A 26,602-nucleotide genomic window follows, 5' to 3' on the forward strand; every position below is an offset into this window, starting at 1 on the left:
AATGACAACGTCACAGAGACATGTAAGGAAGGACACAGCATTAGTGTTGACAAGTCAGGAATACACTGAGGTGGCAGAAGTCATGAGGTAGCGATCTGAACATATAGAGACGGCGGTAGTATCGAGTACATAACATATAAAAGGGCAGTGCACTTGAAATCTGGTTTCGCAGGACAGAGCGGATCAGGTTGTAAAAGGGGCCAAGATCAGTTACTGTTAGTTACACAAGAACACAGAACTTTCTTCCTCGAAAACACAATGCACAGTTTTCTCTTTACAACAACAAGGATCAATTCAAGGCTGAGGGCCCAAGTAACTTATCAATTATATGGTCTAAATACACTACTGGCCATTAAAATTGCTTCACCAAGAATAAATGCAGATGATAAACGGGTACTCATTGGACAAATATATTATACTAGAACTGACATGTGATTACATTTTCATGCAATTTGGATGCATAGATCCTGAGAAATCAGTACCCAGAACAACCACCTCTGGCCGTAATAACGGCCTTGATACGCATGGGCATTGAGTCAAACAGAGCTTCGATGGCGTGTACAGGTACGGCTGCCCAAGCAGCTTCAACACGATACCACAGTTCATCAAGAGTAGTGACTGGCGTATTGTGACGAGCCAGTTGCTAGGCCACCATTGACCAAACGTTTTCAATTGGTGAGAGATCTGGAGAATGGGCTGACCAGGGCAGCAGTTGAACGTTTTCTGTATCCAGAAAGGCACGTACAGGACCTCCAAAATGCGATCGTGCATTATCTTGCTGAAATGTAGGGTTTCGCAGGGATCGAATGAAGGGTAGAGCCACGGGTCGTAACACATCTGAAATGTAACGTCCACTGTTCAAAGTGCTGTCAATGCGAACAAGAGGTGACCGAAACGTGTAACCAATGACACCCCATACCATCACGCCAGGTCATACGCTAGTATGGCGATGACGAATACACGCTTCCAATGTGCGTTCACCGCGATGTCGCCAAACACGGATGCGACCATCATGATGCTGTAAACAGAACCTGCATTCATCCGAAAAAATGACGTTTTGCCATTTGTGCACCCAGGTTCGTCGTTGAGTACACCATCGCAGGCGCTCCTGTCTGTGATTCAGTGTCAAGGGTAACGGCAGCCATGGTCTCAGAGCTGATAGTCCATGCTGCTGCAAACGTCGTCGAAGTGTTCGTGCAGATGGTTGTTGTCTTGCAAACGACCCCATCTGTTGACTCAGGGATCGAGACGCGGCTGCACGATCCGTTACAGCCATGCGGATAAGATGCTTGTCAACTCGACTGCTAGTGATACGAAGGCCTTTGGGATCCAGCACGGCGTTCCTTATTACTCTCCTGAACCCACCGATTCCATATTCTGCTAACAGTCATTGGATTGCGACCAACGCGAGCAGCTATGTCACGATACGAGAAACCGCAATCGCGATAGACTACTATCCGACCTTTATCAAAGTAGGAAACGTGACGTGATGGTACGCATTTCTCCCCCTTACACGAGGCTTCACAACAACGTTTCTCCAGGCAACGCCGGTCAACTGCTGTTTGTGTATGAGAAATGGATTGGAAACTTTCCTCATGTCAGCACGTTGTAGTTGTCGCCACCGGCGCCAACCTTGTGTGAATGCTCTGAAAAGCTAATCATTTGCATGTGGCAGCATCTTTTTCCTGTCGGTTAAATTTCGCTTCTGTAGCACGTCATCTTCGTCGTGTAGCAATTTTAAGGGCCATTAGTGTAATTCCTTTTAAAACACAAGGATTTAGTGATATGGTTGAATGCCTTACTTAAGCAAAATTAAAATATCCTTAAATAATTCCTTTTAAGGCACAAAAATTTAGACAAACGGCTGAAGGCCTTACTTAAGTGAAATTAAATATCTTCTCGGGTAAATGCCGGAATAATATTTCAGATCAACAAAGGAAAGTCTTTAAAAGGTAGCCATTTATCAATTTCGGCTAAAAGCCATATTAAGGAAAATTTGAATTAATTCCTCGGCTGAAAGCCCAATAATACTTCAACATAATAAAAGGCAACCTTTAAAGACAAGCATTTACACAGTACAACAGAAAACCATCTTAAGAAAACTTGAAATATGTTAACGGCTGAAGGCCCAAACAATTATTCAAAATAATTAAAGACAAACCTTAAGATAAGCATTTACACAGCATGGCCGAAGGGCATTTTAAGAATTCAAGATAATGTAAGAGAAACCTTACAGACAGGAATTTACACATTATGGCTGAAAGCCACAAATTTTAAAACAAATGCAGCCGATGACCTAAATACAGAGCAAATAAGAATTTTAAATAAAACACTATTGAAGGCTTATCTTAAAATACTTCACATAATGTTCGGCTGAAGGCCATGTACTTAACATAGAACAGACAAAATTAATACACAGGTGAAAGCCTGGCACAGTACTTGCGACAAAAGAAAATCACAATCACAAACAACAGAACAGTGGTGCTCAGAAGTGTTCCAAAGTTCGGCCTGGGGAGGAAACTCTAACAACAGTTTCTGTGAGACAGGCAGCCAAGCGTAACACTAAATAATCAGGAGGCAGCACGAGTTAGGGCCGGCTGATGAACCAACCAACAACCCAATCAATTCCCTTCCACCCGACCAATAGGACGATAACCAAAAATATCAGCGAGGACGAGGATCGCAGCAGGAGTATGTCTTAATAATTGGCGTCCAAACACAGTCAAGGCACAATAACCACTCAAAGAAAAAGCGACAACATCAAGTTGTCGAGCTACACGCCGTGCCTGACAGCATCAGCACGGCAAGGAAAGCACACTGGCGGAAACTACGCTAACGACCAGGGGAGGTAACTGGAACGTTAACGGCCACAAGGCAGAAGATACCGCTGGTGGACTTCACTAATAAATTGTAATCATTTCAAAAGTTAAACACCATATAGGAAGACGGCTGCAAAATTTTGCCGACTCCAGCACACCATCACATTGCTGCTTGCGGGAACAGCCCAGGAAGTAACAACCAGTAATCAATGAAGAGATGTCACAGCAGTTGAGGTTTCATAGCAGGTTTACTGATTATTCAACTCCAGTATGCAGGTTCAGTGGGCGACGAACTTTACAGCTCTCGCAGATAGTGCCGCACAACTCTGACCGCGCGTGCACACCACCAGCGATCCCGGCCTGACCTCACGCCGCCGAGACTTCCTCCTTGCTCTGTCGCAACCGACCAGCTGCCTCACACACACCGCGACACGGAAATATAGCGGCCACACCAAAGAAGGTACAATGGTACCAGTATCGATAGACGCCGCTACTGCCATTGATGGAGGCAAGTGAGCAACTAGTTCAGGTAGTAACTGAGGGAGCAATAAGACGCCACTAGATGGTGACAAAAAGCCAAAAAAGAAAAAGGCATCAAGGCGAGCTGACCACGGCTCAGCATTGGTGCAGGTCTCGATTGCACTCATTTGGTTCGTGTGAAAAGATTTCCGACGTGATTATGGCTGCACAGTGGGAATTAACAAGCTGTGAACTTGGAATGGTAGTTGCAGCTAGCTGCATGAGACATTCAGTTTTGGAAGTGGTTAGGAAATTCAATATTCTGAGAACCACGGTGTCAAGAGTGTGCCGAGAATACCAAATTTCAGGCACTAACTCTCACTACGGACCACGCAGTGGCTGACGGCTTTCACTCAGCGACGAAGAGCAGTGACAATCTGCAACGTACAATGAATGTATTCGTTAGAATAGTGTGGTGAAACTTGATGTTAATGGGCTATAACAGCCGACCGTCGCTCGTGCCTTTTGCTAAAAACACGACATCGACTGCAGCGTCTCTCCTGTGCTGGTGACTGTATCGGATGGACCCTAGACGAATGGAAAACAGTTGCGTGGTAAGAAGAGTCCCGACTTCGGTTGGTAAAAGCTAATGGTAGGGATCGAGTCTGGCGCAGATCCCACGAAGCCATGGCGCTAAGTTGTCAACAAGGCACTTTGCAAGCTGCTGGTGGCTCCATAGATAGTGCTTTGGGCTTTGTATACATGGAATGGACTATGATCCAACTAAAGCGATTTAGACTAGAAATGATAATGTTCAGCTATATGAGGCCATTTCCAGCCATTCAGGGACTTCATGTTATGGATGACAATGTGCCATGTCACTGGACTACAATTGTTATCGATTCCTTTGAAGAACATTTTGGACAATTCGAGAGAATAATTTGGCCAGCCAGATCTCCCAGCATGAATCCCATCGATCATTTGTAAGATACTATGGTGAGGTAGTTTGGTGCACGAAATCGAGCATGGTGGACCGCTACAGAGGCAGCATTGTTCAGTATTTCTGCAGGGGACTTCCAACAACTTGTCGAGTCCATGCCACATCGAGTTACTGCACTACACCCCCCAAAAGGAGGTCCGACACGATACTGGGAGATATCTCATGACTTTTGCCACCTCAGTGTACAATGGTTGTGAACAAATCAACGGCTACACGGACTACAACGATCGTGTTGTGTACCCAAATGGCACCCTGTGTCGTTATCTTCCTGTAAAATAAACTGTAGCTCGTCTTCAAAGACGACTTGATACCACTCCGGTGCTCATTGTTGTTAGTGGGCGCTTGCCACGCCGCTCTCTGTCTCTCTCTGCAACCACTGCTGTGTTTTCTAGCCTGGAAAATGTAGGTGGTATTACTCATACCTACTTTGTGTGGTTAAAGTGTAATGCTAATCATCTTCATATCAAAGAGCGTAGTATACGCAGATGTTTGACGTATGCCATCTTTCTGGATTTGTAGTTGTGATGGCCAGCAGTGTATCTGATAAGTCGACTACAAGTGGGTGTGTTACTTGAACAACTGCCACCAGGCATGGCCGAGCGGTTCTAGGCACATCAGTCTGGAACCGCGCGACCGCTACGGTCGCAGGTTCGAATCCTGCCTCGGGCATGGGTGTGTGTGATGTCCTCAGCTTAGTTAGGTTTAAGTAGTTCTAAGTTCTGGCGGACTGATGACCTCAGATGTTAAGTCCTATAGTGCTCAGAGCCAACTGCCACCAATAGCCGGCCTTAACCATCTCTACGAGACTGGCTGTGAAGGCTGTGTGTGGCTTGTGCAGGTACAGCGTGTCGTCGTTCCTTGCGCCGCTGGCCGTGCTGGTGGTTACGTACGCGCGCATCTGCCGCTCGCTGTGGCGGCACGCGGCCCACCCGCGCATCTCGCGCGCCAAGGTCAACTCGGTGCGCCAGAGCGTCGCCGTGGTCTCGCTGTACGCCGCCTGCTCCGCACCCTTCTGCGGCGCACAGCTGCTCGCCTCCTGGCACGCCAACTCGCCCTTCCTCACTGGTGAGAGTCGCTAGCTGTCCTGCGAGTTGCCATATGGGGTCAACATTATTGTCACTATATACAGTTTTGGAGTTACATTACATCTTCTTCAGGCCCCCTTACCGACCTGTAGGAAGAATCTCACCTTTGGTCCATTCAAAATTGGGGCCGGCATTCAGTGACTGGTATCTATAGATTTCTTCGTAACACAGAAATCCCTTCGATCATCACTTGCCGATCATAACTGGACTAGGAGAAGGGCGAAGTGGCACCGGAAGACAAAGTACCCTCTGTCATACACCAGAAAGAAGAAATCTACAGGTACCAGTCAATGAATACCGGCCCCTATTCTGAAAGCTAGGTGGGATTCTTCCTACACGTCGTAATGTAGCGCTGAGACAGGTACACTATGTGATAAAATGTATCAGAACACCTGGCTGAGAATGACTTACAAGTTCGTGGCGCCCTCCATCGGTAATGGTGTTGGCCCAACCCATAGCCTTGACGATAGCTTCCCCTCTCACAGGCATACGTTCAATCAGGTGGTGCAAACTTACTTGGGGAATGGCAGCCCATTCTTCACGGAGTGCTGCATTGAGGAGAGGTGTCGTTGTCGGTCGGTGAGACCTGGCACGAAGTCGGCGTTCCAAAACATCCCAAAGGTGGTCTATAGGATTCAGGTCAGGATTCCGTGCAGGCCAGTCCATTACAGGGATGTTATTGTCGTGTAATCACTCCGCCACAGGTAATGCATTATGAACAGGCCCTCGATTGTGTTGCAAAATGCAATCGCCATCCCCGAATTGCTCTTCAACAGTGAGAAGCAAGAAGGTGCTTGAAACATTAATGTAGGCCTGTGCTGTGATAGTGCCACGCAGAACAACAATGGAAGAAAGCCCCTTCCATGAAAAACACGACCACACGATAACACCACCGCCTCCGAATTTTACTGTTCGCACTACAAACGCTGGCGGATGACGTTCACCGGCCATTCGTCATAACCACACTCTGCCATCGGATCGCCACATTTTGTACCCTGATTCGTCACACCACACAACGTTTTCCCACTGGTCAATCGTCCAATGTTTACGCTCCTTACATCAAGCGAGGCGTCGTTTGGCATTTACCGGCGTGATGTGTGGCTTATGAGCAGCCACTCGACCATGAAATCCAAGTTTTCTCGCCTCCCGCCTAGCTGTCATAGTAGTTGCAGTGGATCCTGATGTAGTTTGGAATTCCTCTGTGATGATCTGGATAGATATCTGCCTATAACACAATATTACCCTCTTCAACTGTTGGCGGTCTTTGTCAGTCAACAGACGAGGTCGGCCTGTACGCTTTTGTGTTGTACGTGTCCTTTCACGTTTCCACTTCACTATCACATCGGAAAGAGTTGACCTAGGGATGGTTAGAAGTGTGAAAATCTCGCTTACAGACGTATGACACAAGTGACACCGAATCACCTGACCACGTTCGAAGTCCGTGAGTTTCGCGGAGCGCCCCATTCTGCTCTCTGGCGATGTCTAATGACAACTGAGGTCGCTGATATGGAGTACCTGGCAGTAGGTGGCAACACAATGCATCTAACATGAGAAACGTATGTTTTGGGGGGGTGTCCAGATACTTTTGATCACATAGTGTAGCTCAAATAAAATAACAACTGTAAATTTAGACAAATGAAGGTGTTTTGATTCGACATTTTGTGGTAAATATGAATTCCATGTATAGTCACGCTTTGTAACATTGGAGATAGGTTTTGAACTCCTGTTTGTTGTAAACGATGCATGTACATGAACGTTCAAGAACGCTGTGACTTGTGCATACGGTACGTGGGCCCCAACGTGGTATACGCGACAGGAACGCACTCCAGAGGCAGTTGAGGCATATTTCTAGTTCGTAAATCACACTGTTTACTGAACGGGTGCTCGTAAAATTCCCACGTTAGCTCTATTAAAGCGCACATTTCCTCCATCGTCCACGAAAAGGAAAGTACCATGCCCAATCAATAAGGACACAGGCTTATAAAAGTTCCATTACAAACAGTGCGGTACAAATTTGGAATACTTCTCCGCATAACATAAACATTATTTCATCATTCCCACATTTTAGTAAAACCCCAAGGTCTGTCTTACTTGATCATTGTTCCTACCCAGTAGCAGAATATTTGTAACATGTGAATTACGAAACGTAAAAGAAAAGGAGCAAAATATCTTTATACTAGTAGCGCAAGCTGTCCTGTAAATTAAGCCAGTCGAACAAAGTCACCCCTCAAAAAAAAAAAAAGGTGAACTTACATTTATATAACATCAAATATTATAGCATATACTTATATTAAACTAATAATAAAGTATCAGAACCTAATAAAAACGCGAATCTTAGGGGAAAAAAATTGGAAGTGCTATGACGCGAACCATCGCCCTAACAGATATTCAATACCGGACAGAGACACTACTCATTACGCTAAACCAATAACAGGCCCTTTGTACATAATCATATTGTGTTACCCCTTGCTAAAAAGGTAGATAATTATGTTAGTAATTGAAATTTAATTATTACAAATTTCACCAAGAACAATGCGTTTTGGGTAGATCTTCAGTATGTCACTGCCTTCAAATAAAAACTCTCATATCACGCAAATTACAATAATTCTTTTGCCACGAATATGATGTTTCTCATTATTTTATTGGAGCGAATCACAGAACTAACAACGTGTTTTCGAGTGATTCTCAATTTTCTGGTGCTCAGAAACGGCATATATACATATTGGCTTGAAATGAATGCCAATATGGCGCCTCACAACTCTGTACTGAAGGGAGTCGGCCTGCGTGTGACGTAGGTGGCGTTGTGCCATCTCACTGGTCAACTCCCGAACGTGCTATTCCACGCTATAGCCGTCGGCACACGGACCGTGCAACCGAACGTTGAGCGTTGAGCGTGCTGAGTTTCTAACGTCATAGCGTGGAATAGCCCGTTCGGGAGTCTTTACGAACGTGCAGAGCAATTTCTAGCATGTCAGATACTCTGAGCGTGCGTCTCAGCGTTGACCAATGAGATGGCACAACGCCACCTACGTCACACGCACGCCGTCTCCCTTCAATACATAGCTGTGAGGCGCCATATTGGCATTCATTTCATGGCTATACGTATACATGCTGTTTCTGGGCACCAGAAAATTGAGAATCGCTGGATAACTCGTCGTTAACTGCATGATTCGTTCCAATAAAATAATGAGAAACATCATATTCGTGGCAAAAGAATTATTGTAATTTGCGTATTATGAGAGTATGCTATTTGAAGGCAGCGACACACTGAAGATCCACCCAAAACGCATTATTCTTGGTACAATTTGTTATAATTAAATTTCAATTAGTAAGATATCTACGATCACGGATTTCAGCAAGTGGTAACATGCTATGATCGAATGTAAAAAGCGATTTGTTGGTTTAGCGAAGTGAGTCGTGTCACTGATCTGTAAATACTAAAACATTTGGGCAGTGGTTCGCGACTCGACAGTTCCAGATTTTTTCCTAACATTTGCGTTTTTATTAGGTTCTGATACTTTATTATTAGTTTAATATAAGTATGTACTAAAATATTTGATATTTATGTAAGTATAAGTTCACCTGTTTTTGAAAGGTGACTTTGTCGATTGGCTTAATCTATAGGACAGCTTGCGCTACTTGTATAAAGATATTTTGCTCCTTTTTCTTTTACGCTCCGTAATTCAGATGTTACAAAGATTCTGCTACTGGGTAGGAACAGTGATCAAGTAAGGCTGACCTTGCAGTTTTACTTAAATGTGGGAATGAAGAAATAATGTTTATGTTATGTGGCGAAGAATTGCAAATTTGTATCGCACTGTTTGTAATGAACTTTTATAAGCCTGTGTCCTTATTGACTGGACATGGTACTTTCCTTTTCGTAGACGATGGAGGATATGTGCGTTTTAATAGAGCTAACGTGGGAATTTTACAGGCGCTCGATTCGTAAACAGTGTGATTTGCGAACTAGAAACATCCCGCAACTGCCGATGGAGTGCGTTGTGATCAAGTATACCACGTTGGGGCCCACGTACCGTATGCACAAGTCGCATCATTTCTGAGCGTTCAGCAGCACGTTGAACTTGGTTCGCTCAACATAGACGTTCGACAGCACGGTCCGCCGGATGCACGGTCCGTGTCCCGACGGCTTTAGGAGGGACGTGTGTCCCGAACGAGTCTGGCATAATAAATCTAAAATAAATCCTAGGTATACCCCCGCCGGCGAAACATTGCACTTGACAGTTCGCTTTTTGTCTAGTTAGGTTGGCTATACTGTAATAGCGATGTTGCAACAGCAGCCTCTATACACACAGCAGACGAGACAGTTTTCCGTCCCTTCTCGTAAATGCAAGCGATTGAGCAATTACAGTGTATATAAAAACTCGTTTTTAGTTGTACTACAGTGACAGGAAGTAAACAACCGTATAATAATGCATGTAAAAGCATAACAATGCGCACCCTTTCGATAACGGAGCACAGGAATACAAAAAACAAGCATCTGACGACTGGTACCTTAAAATCAATAATGTACGTAGTTTACAAAATAAATAATAACCGAGATTGCAATAAATAACCAATATTAGTAATTTTTCGCTCACCAATTTACAGCGATAATGGCGCAATTCCATCCAGCTTGCCATCGTCACTGTTGTCCGATTCATAGCCAAAACCACCTTCATCGTCGTCATCAGCAAGACAAATCATTAATTGTTCATGGCCACTGATAATGCCTTCTATTGTCTGTGCTGCTCGTATAAGCTTCTCGACGTGCACTACTTTTTTTCTCCTTGAGGCTGCATCCACAGTTACAAGAGCTTCACGCAACAGCTTTTCCACCTCTGTTATTGTAAAGGACTTGTTGTTGTTCCTTACATACATTTTTACATCACTCCATATTAACTCAATAGGCTTGAAATGGGAGTGATATGGTGGCTGCCTTATTACAGTATGACCCTGCTCCTTGGCAATTTCGTCGACTACATATGTAGGTGTCGTAGGCTTATTTTCTTTAACAAGAGAATATAACAGAACCTTTGTCATACTCATATCCGCTGCAATATTTCGAGCCTGTAACAACTGCACCATAACTTCTTTCCGATCATTTGTGGTTGGGGCTTTGTTCTGTATCACCGAATGATATGGAGCATTGTCCATTACAATTGTTGTAGGGACAGGAAATTGTTTTAAAAGGTTCCTGAACCACTCAACAAATCGTGTGTGATCCATATCTTCATGGTAATCACCAGTCTTTTTTTTATCTAAAAACTAAAAGTGCGTCAGGGACAAAACTACTGGAGGAGCCTGCATGGACCACAATTAATCTAGCTCCTCTTCCCGCCGGCTGATGGCCGCTACTGCTGGGTGTGTTATCCGTCCAGCATTTACTGACAGCTTCCCCGGCATTAACCCACGTTTCGTCTAGCCAAATTATGGAATGAATGTCTCTGCCCACAATTTTGTGCAAGAAAATGCTACGAGCGGTAACAATATGTGCCCTCTCTAACAGTAACGTTTTGTAACGGAAACCCATGTTTTTTAGAACAATGATATTTTACCACCCCTGAAGAGTTCACTTTCTTTTAAAGAGATTAATAACTTAGCTACAGTCGGATACTCTTTTCTGCTGTAGTAAGCATAAACATGCCTACGAATTGCATCAGTCTGGAAAGAATCTGAATCTGTGATAGGACTAGGCCGCTTTTCTTCTTTCCCGAGGTTGATAAAAATGTATTATTTGATCCAGACAGCTCGGAATCATTACGGCTCACTTCAGTATCTTCCAAGTCTTGTAGTAATACTCCCTTACTTACTACGGTTCTTGCACTAATACCAAGAGTTTTCGACGAACGTTCCACCACTTTGTCGGCAGGAATTGATGGCTGTCCATGAATGCTTACGTAGTTTTTCTCCTGCTCGTAAAACTCACGAGTTCTGCGTAGTAACTCCAGTGCCTGGCTGTTTAGCGGCACCCCTCGACGCAAAGGATTGTCACTAGGTGAACGAAGTCTTTTCGGTGGCATTTTCCAAGTATGTACACTCACAACGTAACAAAAGTCACAACGATATAACACACAGTACAACGAAAACACGCGGTAAACAACATACAATTCACGTTGTATACACATTCACTAAACAAAGCCGGCAACGCGGGAACTTTGACGTCACAGCACGTGAGTAACAGCAGTGCTCACTGCGCTGTGATTGGCTGGCGCCCCACGCTGAACGCCTAGCGCCTATCGTTCTTCACTTGTTACTCTGTTGCGCTGCCAACTTCGTACGCAAACGTCAAGTGCAATGTTTCAGCGGCCCGGGTATAGTTGATCTCGACACTCTACTCATCAAAAACGGAATTTCTCAGTGTCGTGCGAGCTGCAGAGCGCCGACTACACAAAACATTCGCGAATTCCAGAGATACGAGTGTAACGCTGTCGTGTCGGCAGGGCCAGCATTCACGATCCTGACGCTGCTGTCGAGCCTGAACAGCGCGGCGAACCCGTTCATCTTCCTGGCGTTCGACACGCAGCTGCGGCGGCTGATGCGGTGCTGGCTGGCGTGCGACACGACGCTCGAGTCGCCGGAGTACAGCGCCACCTCGATGCAGGCGCACCACCAGCCGCGGGCGGCGGGCCCGCAGCGGCGCAGCTGGCGCACCGCGCTGCTCGCCGACGCCTCGGCGGCCGGCCGCGACCCGGGCCCGCGCCGCGCCGCCTCCAACTGCTGCCTGTGACGCCGCGCGGCCACGCGGCGCCGCCGCGACGACGGACTACGGCGTCGGCCGCCGGTGGAGACGGCGGCGGCGGCGGCGGCCGGAGGGCACCGGTCCAGGTGGTGCCCCGCGTCGCCGTGGACCGCCGGCGCAGCCGCCGCCTACGGCCGTTGCAGGGACCCGTGCACTGCCGGCGGGCTGCGGCTCCGGAGTGACAGGCTCTCGCTGAGGGAGGAACGCGTTGTCGGAGCTCGGAACGCGCTAACGCGCTCCTTCTCACGGTAGCGACTTCACTGCGCCAGCTGTTGATCCAAAACGCTGTCTAAACCACAGCGTCCAACAACAGTGGAAGTGTCTTCCAGAAAATGAACTCCGTGCTATTGGACGATCAGCTACTAAATTTGTCTGAATCATCGCCACGAGCATATCGAAAGAAAGAGTGAGACATTTTACGTGAGAAATCAACTGTGAGAAACTATTTTGAGTGGCGGGTGTTGCAGTTTTTCAATGCTCGCCAAAAGCAAATGTGAAAACGGATTTGTCAGCAGTGTCTGTTTGGTTTTGAAAAGCATCCAACTGCTTTTATACCCTGTTTGTTGCTAGCGAAGCGATGTGGGTCCAAGGTCTAAAACTCGAGACGATACACCAATCAAATCAATGGCTGAAAAACTAGAACTACACTCCTCAGTGCTGCACTCTCAGAGGACAATGGCATTCCGACCAACGTCTGAGGTGTTGTTTGTTGTTGTGGTCTTCAGTCCTGAGACTGGTTTGATGCAGCTCTCCATGCTACTCTATCCCGTGCAAGCCTCTTCATTTCCCAGTACCTACTGCAACCTACATCTTTCTGAATCTGCTTAGTGTATTCATCTCTTGGTCTCCCTCTACGACCTTTACCCTCCACGCTGCCCTCCAGTACTAAACTCGTTATCCTTTGATGCCTCAAAACATGCCCTACCAACCGATCCCTTCTTCTAGTCAAGTTATGCCACAAACTTCTCTTCTCCCCAATTCTATTCAATACCTCCTCATTACTTATGTGATCTACCCATCTAATCTTCAGCATTCTGTAGCACCACATTTCGAAAGCTTCTATTCTCTTCTTGTCCAAACTATTTATCGTCCATGTTTCACTTCCATACGTGGCTACACTCCATACAAATATTTTCAGAAACGTCTTCCTGACACTTAAATCTATACTCGATGTCAACAAATTTCTCTTCTTCAGAAACGCTTTCCTAGTATTCCCAGTCTACATTTTATGTCCTCTCTACTTCGACCATCATCAGTTAGTTTGCTCCCGAAATAGGAAAACTCGTTTACTACTTTAAGTGTCTCATTTCCTAATCTAATTCCCTCAGAAGCAGCCGACTTAATTCTACTACATTCCATTATCCTCGTTTTGCTTTTTTTTTATGTTCATCTTATATCCTCCTTTCAAGACACTATCCATTCCGTTCAACTGCTCTTCCAAGTCCTTTGCTGTCTCTGACAGAATTACAATGTCATCGGCGAACTTCAAAATTTTTATTTCTTGTCCATGGATTTTAATACCTACTCCGAATTTTTCTTTTGTTTCCTTTACTGCTTGCTCAATATACAGATTGAATAACGTCGTGGAGAGGCTACAACCCTGTCTCACTCCCTTCCCAACCACTGCTTCCCTTTGATGCCCCTCGACTCTTATAACTGCCCTCTGGTTTCTGTACAAATTGTAAATAGCCTTTCTCTCTCTGTATTTTACTCTTGCCACCTTCAGAATTTGAAAGAGAGTATTCGAGTCAACATTCTCTAAAGCTTTCTCTAAGTCTACAAATGCTAGGAACGTAGGTTTGCCTTTCCTTGATCTATTTTCTAAGATAAGTCGTAGGGTCAGTATTGCCTCACGTCTTCCACTATTTCTACGGAATCCAAACTGATCTCCCCTAGCTCGGCTTCTACTAGTTTTTCCATTCGTCTGTAAAGAAGTCGTGTTAGTATTTTGCAGCCGTGGTTTATCAAACTGATAGTTCGGTAATTTTCACATCTGTCAACTTCTGCTTTCTTTGGGATTGGAATTGAGGTATCCACTGCGTAAGGCGCCACTGGGCGGAATGACTGCGCTAGTCGAGGTCATCACACCACTCACGCGACTTTTACCATCACAATTCGTATGTCCATCGCGTGTTCTCAGGAGGTTGATTACTTTTCCTGGTCGTGACCTGGCAACCAAGGCCCTGAACGCTCAGCTGTGTATGTCGACCAGAACACTAGTACTCTGCGATCACGGTCTCAAGACTATGCGACGCAGGCCACCCGTCGTGTCACCCTCTGGAAATAGCATCATCGTGTGCCTTACACAGGGCGATGAGGTCTGTTCTGTAAACTACCAACCTTTGGAGCCCTTACTCCTCATTTAGGTATATACAGGGTGAGTCACCAAACATTACCGCTGGATATATTTCGTAAACCACATCAAATACTGACGAACCGATTCCACAGACCGAACGTGAGGAGACGGGCTAGTGTAATTGGTTAATACAAACCATAAAAAAATGCACGGAAGTATGTTTTTAACACAAACCTACGTTTTTCTAAATGGAACCTGAAGTGTTGGCAGAAGTGCCAACACCTTGTAGTTAGAGGAGGCCGAAATGCACGCGATAAGCTCACGCAGAGTGGCGTGAGGTCTGGAACATTACAAGGTTATTAATATAGCAAATAAAGTACGTCGTTGAAGTAATACTTAACTTTATTCCATAATTGGAGAACATAGGTCTTGATTATACATAAGTGCAATCTCCATCAATTGGTAATGGCGCCTTGCTAGGTCGTAGCAACAGACGTAGCTGAAGGCTATGCTAACTATCGTCTCGGCAAATGAGAGCGTATTTGTCAGTGAACCATTGCTCGCTAAGTCGGCTGTACAACTGGGGCGAGTGCTAGTACGTCTCACTAGACCTGCCGTGTGGCGGCGCTCGGTCTGCCATCACTGACAGTGGCGACACGCGGGTCCGTCGTATACTAGCGGACCGCGGCCGATTTAAAAGCTACCATCTAGCAAGTGTGGTGTCTGGCTGTGACACCACAGAACCCCGTTAGTTTTGTTAGCACATCTGAACATATAAACAAATACGTAATGAGTGCCGTTTGTTGCATTGTAAAATGTTAATTACATCCGGAGATATTGTAACCTAAAGTTGACGCTTGAGTACCACTCTTCCGCTGTTCGATCGTGTGTATCGGAGAGCACTGAATTACGTAGGGATCCAAAGGGAACGGTGATGGACCTTAGGTACAGAAGAGACTAGAACAGCACATTACGTCCACATGCTAACACCTTTTTATTGGTCTTTTTCACTTACGCACATGTACATTACCACGAGGGGTGAGGTACACGTACACACGTGGTTTCTGTTTTCAATTACGGAGTGGAATAGAGTGTGTCCCGACATGTCAGGCCAATAGATGTTCAATGTGGTGGCCATCATTTGCTGCACACAATTGCAATCTCTGGCGTAATGAATATCGTACACGCCGCAGTACATCTGGTGTAATGTGACGCAGGCTGCCACAATACGTTGTTTCATATCCTCTGGGGTTTTAGGCACATCACGGTACACATTCTCCTTTACCCCACATTGAACATCTATTGGCCTGACATGTCGGGACACACTCTATTCCACTCCGTAATTGAAAACGGAAACCACGTGTGTACGTGTACATCACCCCTCGTGGTAATGTACATGTGCGTCAGTGAAAAAGACCAATAAAAAGGTGTTAGCATGTGGATGTAATGTGCTGTTCCAGTCTCTTCTGTACCTAAGGTCCATCACCGTTGCCTTTGGATCCCTACGTAATTCGGTGCTCTCCGATACACACGATCGAACAGCGGAGGAGTGGTACTCAAGCTTCAACTTTAGGTTACAATATCTCCGGATGCATTTTACAATGCAACAAACGGCACTCATTACGTATTTGTTTATATGTTCAGATGTGCTAACAAAACTAACGTGGTTCCATTTTAAAAAGTAGGTTTCTGTTAAAAAACATACTTCCGTGCATTTTTGTATGGTTTGTATTAACCAATTACACTAGCCCCTCTCCTCACGTTCGGTCTGTGGAATCGGTTCGTCAGTATTTGATGTGGTTTACGAAATATATCCAGCGGTAACGTTAGGTTACTCACCCTGTATATATATATATATATATATATATATATATATATATATATATATATATATATATATATATATATATATATTGGCATTTAGAGAGTGAGTGCTCCCGTTTCCAGTCCTCGTCGCCAGGGAAAAATCCCTGGCATACCGGGGATCGAATCCGGTTCTTCTACCTGACTGTTATATGCTGAAGACTTTGTGGACGCGAATGTGGATCAGTGCAGTAAATGTAGAGGAGTGCTTCTCCCAGATGCAAAGAGTCGTGACAAGAGCTCTGCTTAGTTCACTTGCTAGTATCGAGAAAAGCAAGGCTCTATTTTCATTACTGATTCAGCACACAGACTTTGATGCAATAGCAAGGCTACTCCGGACCACCAAAAACGGAACCCTCTAAAGTCTGAGGTCATATGTTTCGCCTCTGTATTTTTTCAAATGCTTGACGTTAATGATCACACAACAGACGCTTGGGAACATGAGGAAATACTACGTTGTGAAAAAAAGGACGGACAAAAATTTCTACTAAAATAAATGTGACCTCAAGTCAGTTCTTTTGTGTGAATGAAAAACGAAATTTTATGTTACTACTCGTCAGTAATAATGGACAGTACTTTCCCCAAAAGGATCGTTAATCAGTAACTGCAGGAGTAGCAGACATAAAGACTTTTGATTTCAAAAGTGTTATTATAAATGTAAATATACTTAAGCACTCATCACTCCAAGGGTTGCTTTGAACAAGACAGTTCTTCAGTAAATATAGTACTATACCACTATACCAACTGGTGAACTCCTCGTCTTCTTTCGACATGTGAATCAACTCACTCAGTTTGGATTTCGCGCTGAACTGGGGGTATTTTAATAATAAATTCCCTTGCAACTTAGCTTTATCGCAAACCCCATATGTGGAACATCTTCGAATTAATTAATGAATATTTTGACTCTCTCTACGCGAAAAAGAAATCAAATTAAATAATAAAAAAATTTCAGAAAGGTGAAAAATGCGTTCAGTCTCATAAAAGTCATTGGATAGACAACAGTCGGGTCCTTAATATTTCAGTTTATTGAGTGACACTTTTCCATTGACACCCACGTCGCTAATATTGCAATCACAAACAGTCGTCGTTCCGGAAACATACACTTCTGACCACAAGAGATCTTCGAGATACACGAAACATCGTGAACCACTGCGATAATGATGACACGTGAAGCAGGGAGAAAGATACAACGAATTCTCTAAAACTGTCCATGCCCTCCATGGATGACAATTGCCATAAATGGTGTTCCTCCACCAGTAATTCATGGAAGTCAGTACGGGATGTTAAGTTCTCGAATGACTACCCGGGAACCATTGTGGATCAGGCCATCCATAATAGCTTGCAGTAATGCGTTCCACTGCTGGACAAACATCCTCTCAAGGTGGATAATCTTTGTGGTGTAATTGATGTAATCCATCTGCCTACAGCGTATCATACTTGTTCAGCTTGATTACAGTACAGAGAGCGAGCTAACCACTTTGAAGGTGTGGAGTCTTCATTTTACAGACATTTGTCTACCTGACCGGCCGTGTATGTTCGGGCATTAACATCCATCAGATAAACTATGTACACATGCACTATAAAAAAAGATGCACGTATCGTTCCAATACGACAACCGTATACGCTGAAAGGGTTACAGTACCTAAGAAAAACAAACATTGGCATACATGTTGCTAACATGATGCTGGCATAAAGTAAAACATACACGAGCCACATCATTCCATTTGCACAATATTGGCTGCATTGTACCCATTATATTTCTTCCCTAGTCTTATATTATTCCTTGAGGAACTGAATTCAAGTGACAGTCAATGAAATTGGGATCTAAGAGGTAGGCAAATTGTATCTAAAGGATTAAAAATGCTGTGTATTAACACTGCCTGCAGTAACCATAAACGTTAATTTTCCACAAGAAGATGCAATTGCCCAGTCCCCTCTTCCATAAGCAACCAGAAGCATAACATCAAGGCTGTCTACCAAAGCTGTTGCTTTTAAAAAATATATCTAATACTGTTGGTTTGTGGACAACCTCACTATTCATAAGAATATTAATTTTCATTTACTTTTGAAAATTTCGTACGCTATACCATCTACTTCAACATGCATGTTGACCAATAAGGTGAAATTTCCGGAAAACTATTGCGAAAGGTCAGTTTTGGCGATCCACAGAATGCTTCTGCATGCTGGCATGATTCATGAGATAAGAAGCTGTGTCGTTACATTTCAGGTCCCACTGTTGCTATCCAAAATACGCCACATAAGCAGGCGGGGAGATACGTAAATGTGTGATGAAGGGTAACACACACCTGTCATCACTCATTTGGCTCTTAATACTGAGTGGTTGGCTCAAGACAGGATTTAGTATGGAGACGTATTCTCTAAATACGTGATGGAGGTTTACGACTGACGTAGATTAGCAAATAAGAATATTCTGTTGGAGCTTATTATATAGTTTATTGTGTAAGCAGTGAACTTCTTGTTTTTTTTTTCATTTTCTTTTCTTCTGAAGTTACAATATTACTTCGGTCTACAATTTTCTTGAAACGATATTAAAACCTTTTTATTATTTATTTATTGGAAAGAAAATTTTGAAAGCAAAGGTTAAGTGGTAAGCTAAAAACACACGCCACACAGCAGCACAAAAACAGGAAATAGTGCACACTTCACTAACCATATTACATGGAGTGTTCATTCATTCGACTGATGCAGCCACGCTACGAAAAACAAAGGTCGAGCGCCCAAGAAAATGGAGTAAAATAGAATAATGTTGGGATTAATGTTTCATCTTGTGCTCTGAGAGAAAACGCACAACAAAATGGCTGATGTGTTGACGAGGTATTATATCCGTCAACATCAAAAGAAGAGAGGTAAATAATTTGTGCGAGGTCATTAATTCGTCTCTAAATGTAATCCTAGTGTATGTTGTGGACCCCAGTCGCTACTAAATCGTGTTGGTGATGTCTTAGGTAAGAGTGAATGTCCTAGGTGTTTGAAACTTGCTAATGGATTTCGTACTTACGTGACAGGTGCACCTGCTTGTTTAGGGTTAGTGAGATGCCCCTTCTACAGAAAACTCTGGGAAGGGCTTGAACAATTTATTTGATTAGAATATGAACTGGCTGTGATATGTCGTAATAATTTAAAAAAGTATAGTTATTTTGTTAATAGTGACACAGACTGACTTTTTCCTATACTTAGAAATCATTGACAGTGTGAGCAGGCAATGCGTTTGTTTCATAAACTGTGTGTGTACCTACTTAAAGGGAAAGACACAAATTATTTTATAAAACAATATTTACCACTTATAGATCCTTAAGAGATTTCACATATTTTATAAGTGACATCAATTTTATGGAATAAATTTGTACTTTGACATGTATCTGTATAATAAATACAAATTTTAAAAACTGTCTTGTGTTTTTTAACAGTGCGATATGCTATGATCTGGTACTTCAGCATTATATTTCTTCAACGAATAGCTCTTACACTGAAGAGCCAAAGAAACTGGTACACCTGCATAATATCGTGTAGGGACCCTGAGAGCAAGCAGAAGTGCCGCAACACGACGTGGCGTGGACTCAACTAATGTCTGAAGTAGTGCTGGAGGGAACTGACACCATGGATCCTGCAGGGCTGTCCATAAAACCGTAAGAATACTATGGGAGGAAATATCTTCTGAACATCACTTTGAGAGGCATCCCAGATAGGCTCAATAATGTTCATGTCTGGGGAGTTTGGTGGCCATCGGAAGTGTTCCTGGAGCCACTCTGTAGCTTTCTTGATGAGTGGGATGTCGCATTGTCCAGCAGGAATTACCCAAGTCCGTCGGAATGCACAATGAACATGAATGGATGCAGGTGACCAGACAGGATGCTTACGTACGTGTCACTTGTCAGAGTCGCATTTAGATGTATCAGGGGTCACATATCACTCCAACTGCACACGTCCCACACCATTGCAGAGCCTCCACCAAATTGTACAGCCCCCTGCTGACTTGCAGGGTCCATGGACTCTGAGGTTGTATGCATATCAGTACACATCCACCCGCTCGATACAATTTGAAACGAGACTCGTCCGGCCAGGCAACACGTTTCGAGTGAGCAACAATGCAATGTCAGTGTTGACGGGCCCAGGCGAGGCGTAAAGCTTTGTGTCGTGCAGTCATCATGGGTACACGAGTGGGCCTTCGGCTCCGAAAAGCCCTTATCTATGATGTTTCGTCGAATGGTTCGCACACTGACACTTGTTGATGGCCCAGCATTGACATCTGCAGCAATTTGCGGAAGGGTTGCACTTCTGTCACGTCGAACGATTCTCTTCAATCTTCGTTGGACCCTTCCTTGCAGGATCTTTTTCCGGCCCCAGGGATGTCGAAGATTTGATTCCTGATATTCACGGCACACTCGTGAAGTGGTCGTACAGGAAAATTCCCACTTCATCGCTATCTCGGAAGTGCTATGTCCTATCGCTCGTGCGCCGACTATAGCACCACACTCAAACTCACTTATATCTTGCTGACCTGCCATTGTGGCAGCAGTAACCGATCTAACTGTGCCACACACTTGTCGTCTTGTATAGGCGTTGCTGACCGCAGCGCCGTATTCTGCCTGTTAACATGTCTCTGTATTTGAATACGCACGCCTATACCAGTATCTTTGGCGCTTAAGTGTATATCTCGTTAGTTTGATATTAAATATGATACATTGTTCCTCATTTATACTGACATGTCTGCAAAAGACGTTTATTGATATTAGGCACTAATGATGTAGTTTCAAAAAGTAAGCTGCAGCGTGTGGCATAATACATCATACACTGAACATAGAAGGAAATGAAGGACGAAGCATCATTTATTTAATCTACCGATCGTCCCAGAGCAATACATATATAATCTGTGGACCGTTAGGCTCTGTCTAATATAGAAGTTTTGCTTGCAGTCGGAGCATCTGCGGCGGAGTTGTGATCCCACCGAGGCTACCCTGATTTTCTCGAATTCTGGATAGCAGTGGCTGGAGGCCGTGGCTGTTGACTGAAAACGGAGTTCAGTGTAGCCCCCTCTTGACAACACACGTACGACATTCACGTCATCAGACTCGCCAGACACGCCACTGGCCCTGAGTGTCGCCGGCAATCGCCCGCCAGTCGTAAGGCCGGTATTATACTATCATACACTACTGGCCATTAAAATTGCTACACCAAGAAGAAATGCAGATGATAAACGGGTGTTCATTGGACAAATATATTATACTAGAACTGTCATGTGATAATATTTTCACGCAATTTGGGTGCATAGATCCTGAGAAATCAGTACCCAGAACAACCACCTCCCGCCGTAATAACGGCCTTGATACGCCTGGGCATTGAGTCAAACAGAGCTTGCATGGCGTGTACAGGAACAGCTGCCCATGCAGCTTCAACACGATACCACAGTTCATCAAGAGTAGTGACTGGCGTATTGGGAGGAGCCAGTTGCTCGGCCACCATTGATCAGACGTTTTCAATTGGTGAGAGATCTGGAGAATGTGCCGGCCAGGGCAGCAGTCGAACATTTTCTGTATCCAGAAAGGCCCGTACAGGACCTACAACATGCGGTCTTGCATTATCCTGCTGAAATGTAGGGTTTCGCAGGGATCGAATGAAGGGTAGAGCCACGGGTCGTAACACATCTGAAATTTAACGTCCACTGTTCAAAGTGCCGTCAATGCGAACAAGAGGTGACAGAGACGTGTAACCAATGGCACCCCATACCATCATGCCGGGTGATACGCCAGTATGGCGATGACGAATACACGCTCCCAATGTGCGTTCACCGCGATGTCGCCAAACACGGATGCGACCATCATGATGCTGTAAACAGAACCTGGATTCATCCGAAAAAATGACATTTTGCTATTCGAGCACCCAGGTTTGTCGTTGAGTACACCATCGCAGGCGCTCCTGTCTGTGATGCAGCGTCGAGGGTAACCGCAGCCATGGCCTCCGAGCTGATAGTCCATGCTGCTGCAAACGTCGTCGAACTGTTGGTGCAGATGGTTGTTCCCTTGCAAACGTCCCCATCTGTTGACTCAGGGATCGAGACGTGCCTGCACGATCCGTTACAACCATGCGGATAAGATTCCTGTCATCTCGACTGCTAGTGATACGAGGCCGTTGGGATCCAGCACAGCGTTGCGTGTTACCCTCTTGAACCCACCGATTCCATATTCTGCTAACAGTCATTGGATTGCGACCAACGCGAGCAGCAGTGTCGCGATACGGTAAACCACAATCGTGATAGGCTGCAATCCGACCTTTATGAAAGTCGGAATCGTGATGGTACGCATTTCTCCTCCTTACACGAGGCATCACAACAACGTTCCACCAGGCAACGACGGTCAGCTGCTGTTTGTGTATGAGAAATCGGTTCAAAAATGGTTCAAATGGCTCTGAGCACTATGGGACTTAACATCTGTGGTCATCAGTCCCCTAGAACTTAGAACTACTTAAACCTAACTAATCTAAGGACATCACACACATCCATGCCCGAGGCAGGATTCGAACCTGCGACCGTAGCAGTCGCGCGGTTCCGGACTGCGCGCCTAGAACCGCGAGACCGCCGCGGCCGGCTGAGAAATCGGTTGGAAACTTTCCTCACGTCAGCACGTTGTAGGCGTCGCCACCGGCGTCAACCTTGTGTGAATACTCTGAAAAGCTAATTATTTGCATATCACAGCATCTTCTTCCTGTCGGTTAAATTTCGCGTATGTAACACGTCATATTCGTGGTGTAGCAATTTTAATGGCCAGTAGTGCATTTCTTTGACAAAGAAATATGATCAAATATTCGTCAAATTTCTTTGACAAAGATCTTTGACGTGGCGCTTAAGAGAGGTATTACACTGTCGTCATATTTTTCGTCAAATTTCAAGATGGCGAACAACAACTTGTTACTATGCCCTGCAGCTGCTAATACCACAATTGCATTGCACTTTGGAAGAGAAGTGGAGGAAGAACAGGAAACATACTTGGATTAAGCCTTAGGTATTACGTCGAGACAGCAAAAGCATTCAGCAAAATTTGCTACGAGAGCTGCAATTGGAGGACGTCAAGTCTTATATATAAATTACTTACGAATGGATGAGAGTGTATTTCAGTATTTGCTTAGTAAAGTGCCCTCTCGTATTACAATACAGAATACTCTCTTGACAAATGCTATACCTGCATAATACAGGCAAACTGTAACACTGATTTTTTGGTACAGGAGAGACCTACACTAGTTTACAACACAACACTCGAATATCGCATTGCACATTAACTAATATAATTCCAGAGACGTGTGAAGCGATTTATAAAACACTGAAAAGGGAATATGTGAAGTTAAATAAATGTTTCGTACATTATATGGCCAATAAGAACTACTTTCATTTGAATAATTTAATTAATCAAATTAGTGTTCCAACAACAACAAAATTAATAAAAGTGCGAAATAGACGAAGCACTTGTTAACTTGTGGCATCCAGAGTTCTAAAATAGACAAAGTACAAGAAAGGAAGGCTAAGAATTTTTTTTTATTTTAGAGTGTGACCACATCGTCTATTCCGGCTTGCTGAAAATCTGCCTGGATGTTTCCAGATGTAGAAGCGGATGGTTGTAGCGGTGATTGTGGACATGAAGTCGCCTGGAGCATATTCCACGTGCCCATCGACACGCAATTAATAGCATGCACTGTGCCCCTTGCTCACCCCTCACCCTTGTCGAAGCAAGTTCACTGAAAACAAGAGTCGAAAGAACACAGCAACTTTGAAGCTATGTTTGCAAACACACTACGGAGACGTCAAATAGTGTAGCAACGCCAGCGCTCCAAGCGATTACGTTTCACATTGCAATGAGCAGAAGACGAACGACTTTTATGATCAAATATACGGCGAGGCTCTAGATTTGATCATATTTATTTGTCGACATGCGAGATTAGACAAAGTTCTGTATTACACCACCAAATTTCTTTGACATAAATATTGACACATCATCTTTGACTAAGAAATATGATACTGTAATACCGGCCTAAGTGACTGCTCATGGCATCCTTGCTCTCCGCCAGAAAGTAACCAAATTCCTTTGCTGACGGTAGGTCCCATTCAATTCTGAATTGTTCCTCTCGTGATTTGTGCTAAAGCCTTTTAATTAATTCGGAAGAACGATTGATGAAACTACCAAAAAACCCGAGTATCCAGCCGTATCACCATTAAGACAGCCATAGTAAGTCAAATTTTTATACGCAGTAGCCAAGCTTTCGTAGTGACGTAGCATCTTTCGAGTTGATCAGAACGTAAACCTGTCTTTCCTTGCCTTGAAACAGCTTTATTTCAATTTGTCCATAGTCCATTCTTATGTAGTTAAATTCAGTGAAAGTGTATCATTGTTGTCAGTGCATAAAAAAAATTACGATATGGCGGATAACTACGCTCAAAACGGGTAAAACGTGTGATATTTCATTTGTTTGTAATTAGTAGGAACCATCTTGTCTTCTTGGCGTAAATGAACGTCATTTGTTACCCAGAGTTAAAATTTCATCTTAGGTCCCAGTAAGCCATAGCACTAAGTCACAGACAAACGACTGACGGCAGTGACATACAATATCTGTAGCATTTTGACGTTTGACAAATAATTCATGAACATGGCTGACGGTAAACAGCGGACACAAACAAAACCAGACGACAGCGGTGATGCGAATGGACCTCACTATCCATTACGATCACGCGCGATAGGTACACGAGCGGAGGCAGAAACAGCCTCGACAGAAGTTTTAGAAGCTGGTCCTAGTGTGCAAACTATTCCCGGTTTTGAAAAAAATGACTTGGCTGCAATGATCGAAGCAATAATGGAACGCAAGTTCGAAAGTCAAAGACAGAGAGAGGCGCAAAGACAGGAACGTGAAAAGCAGGAAAAATTAGATGAAAAGGCCCGCGAAGAAAAAGAGAAGGCCGAAAAACGGCATAATAAAAATCAGGTCCTTACAAATCTGTGCAACTCAGTAAACGCAGACATAAATTCAGTAAAAACAGAAATAGATTCGGTAAAAACAGAAATAGATTCGGTAAAAACAGAAATAAATTCGGTAAAAACAGAAATAAATTCGGTAAAAACAGAAATAAATTCGGTAAAAACAGAAATAAATTCAGTAAAAACAGACATAAATTCAGTAAAAACAGATCTGCAAACGGAGATAAATGACCTAAATACACGGTTAAATTCGGTAAAGGCCGAACTAAAGGTAGACATAACAGCTGATTTAAATACCCTGTTGGGTAATGTCCAAAGCCAAATCAGTAGTCAGATCACGACCATGAGGCTAGAAATTGACACACAAGTAGAGTCAAAAATAGAGGATATTTCAAAACGATTAGGTGAAAAAATCGAAGCAGCCAAGGGAGAGATAAATTCAAAAGTGATGGAATATCAAAAACAAGCTGCGACCTTAAAAGAAGATTATACTGCAATCTCTGATGAGGTCAAAGGAGTTAAAACCGCAGTAGACACGATCGAGAATGTTGTTGATGATCTTTCTAAACACATTGAGACTCTTAATGTAGAGGATCAAATACAGAATACTGTTAAGGCACATGCTGAAGCATTGTCCGACCACTACCAAGAGTGGATTAAAAACAAAGACGGATTCATAGAAAACAAGGTCAAGAACGAACTCAGGGAAACTGTCAAAAACGTGACCTTTGAAATATTGGCGGCCCCTGAAAAAACGGGAGACACGGTTATGTCAGAATTAGGCCAGATAAGACGAACGTTAGCTCAAGATTTACCTGAATGGCGTCAACAGATAGTTGATGAAGTTCGTACACTAAAATGTCAAGTTGAAAATTCCCCACCTCCCGTGTCAGGAGACTGGAATAATTCACCACGAAGTAATGAACAACAGCAGGTACATTACCGTTCACCATTTGATAACGCTCAAACTCATAGTTCTATAGAAGCATAAGTTAACCAGAGTAACAGCCCACCCACTTTCGTCAGTTTGATGCAGGAGGAAAGCGTGATCAAACATCGTATTTTTCCGACCTTTCACCCACAGAAAAGAGAAATTCATCCTATAGTGTTCCTCCGAAATTTCTCAGGAATTTTCCCGAATAGCTGGAGTGACCGCCAGCGAATTCAATTCGTTAGTGGATTTATCGTAGGCGATGCTGCCTTATGGGGAACCGAAATGGTCGACTCTTGTAAAAGTTACAAAGAGTTTGAACAGATGTTTTTAGCTAAATTCTGGAGTTCTGGTGTGCAGCAGCGCCTGAGAAAAGAGGTTTACAACGCCGAAGTGTTTAACAGTTGGTTGGTTTGGGGAAGGAGACCGGACAGC

General features: G+C 44.0%; 1 protein-coding gene across 1 annotated transcript in view; it reads left to right on the plus strand.

The window, feature by feature from the left end:
- The window catches only part of LOC126173466 (vasopressin V2 receptor-like), a 218,578-nt gene extending 206,488 nt beyond the window's left edge, over positions 1–12,090 (plus strand). The window contains exons 5-6 of the mRNA XM_049920961.1: positions 5,117–5,343; positions 11,804–12,090. Coding sequence (XP_049776918.1) covers positions 5,117–5,343; positions 11,804–12,090 — 514 coding nt within the window. The remainder of the gene's footprint in view (positions 1–5,116; positions 5,344–11,803) is intronic.
- The last annotated feature ends 14,512 nt before the right edge of the window (positions 12,091–26,602 follow it).

This window comes from Schistocerca cancellata, chromosome 1, assembly GCF_023864275.1.
Source record: "Schistocerca cancellata isolate TAMUIC-IGC-003103 chromosome 1, iqSchCanc2.1, whole genome shotgun sequence".
NCBI classification, from domain to species: Eukaryota; Metazoa; Arthropoda; class Insecta; order Orthoptera; family Acrididae; genus Schistocerca; species Schistocerca cancellata.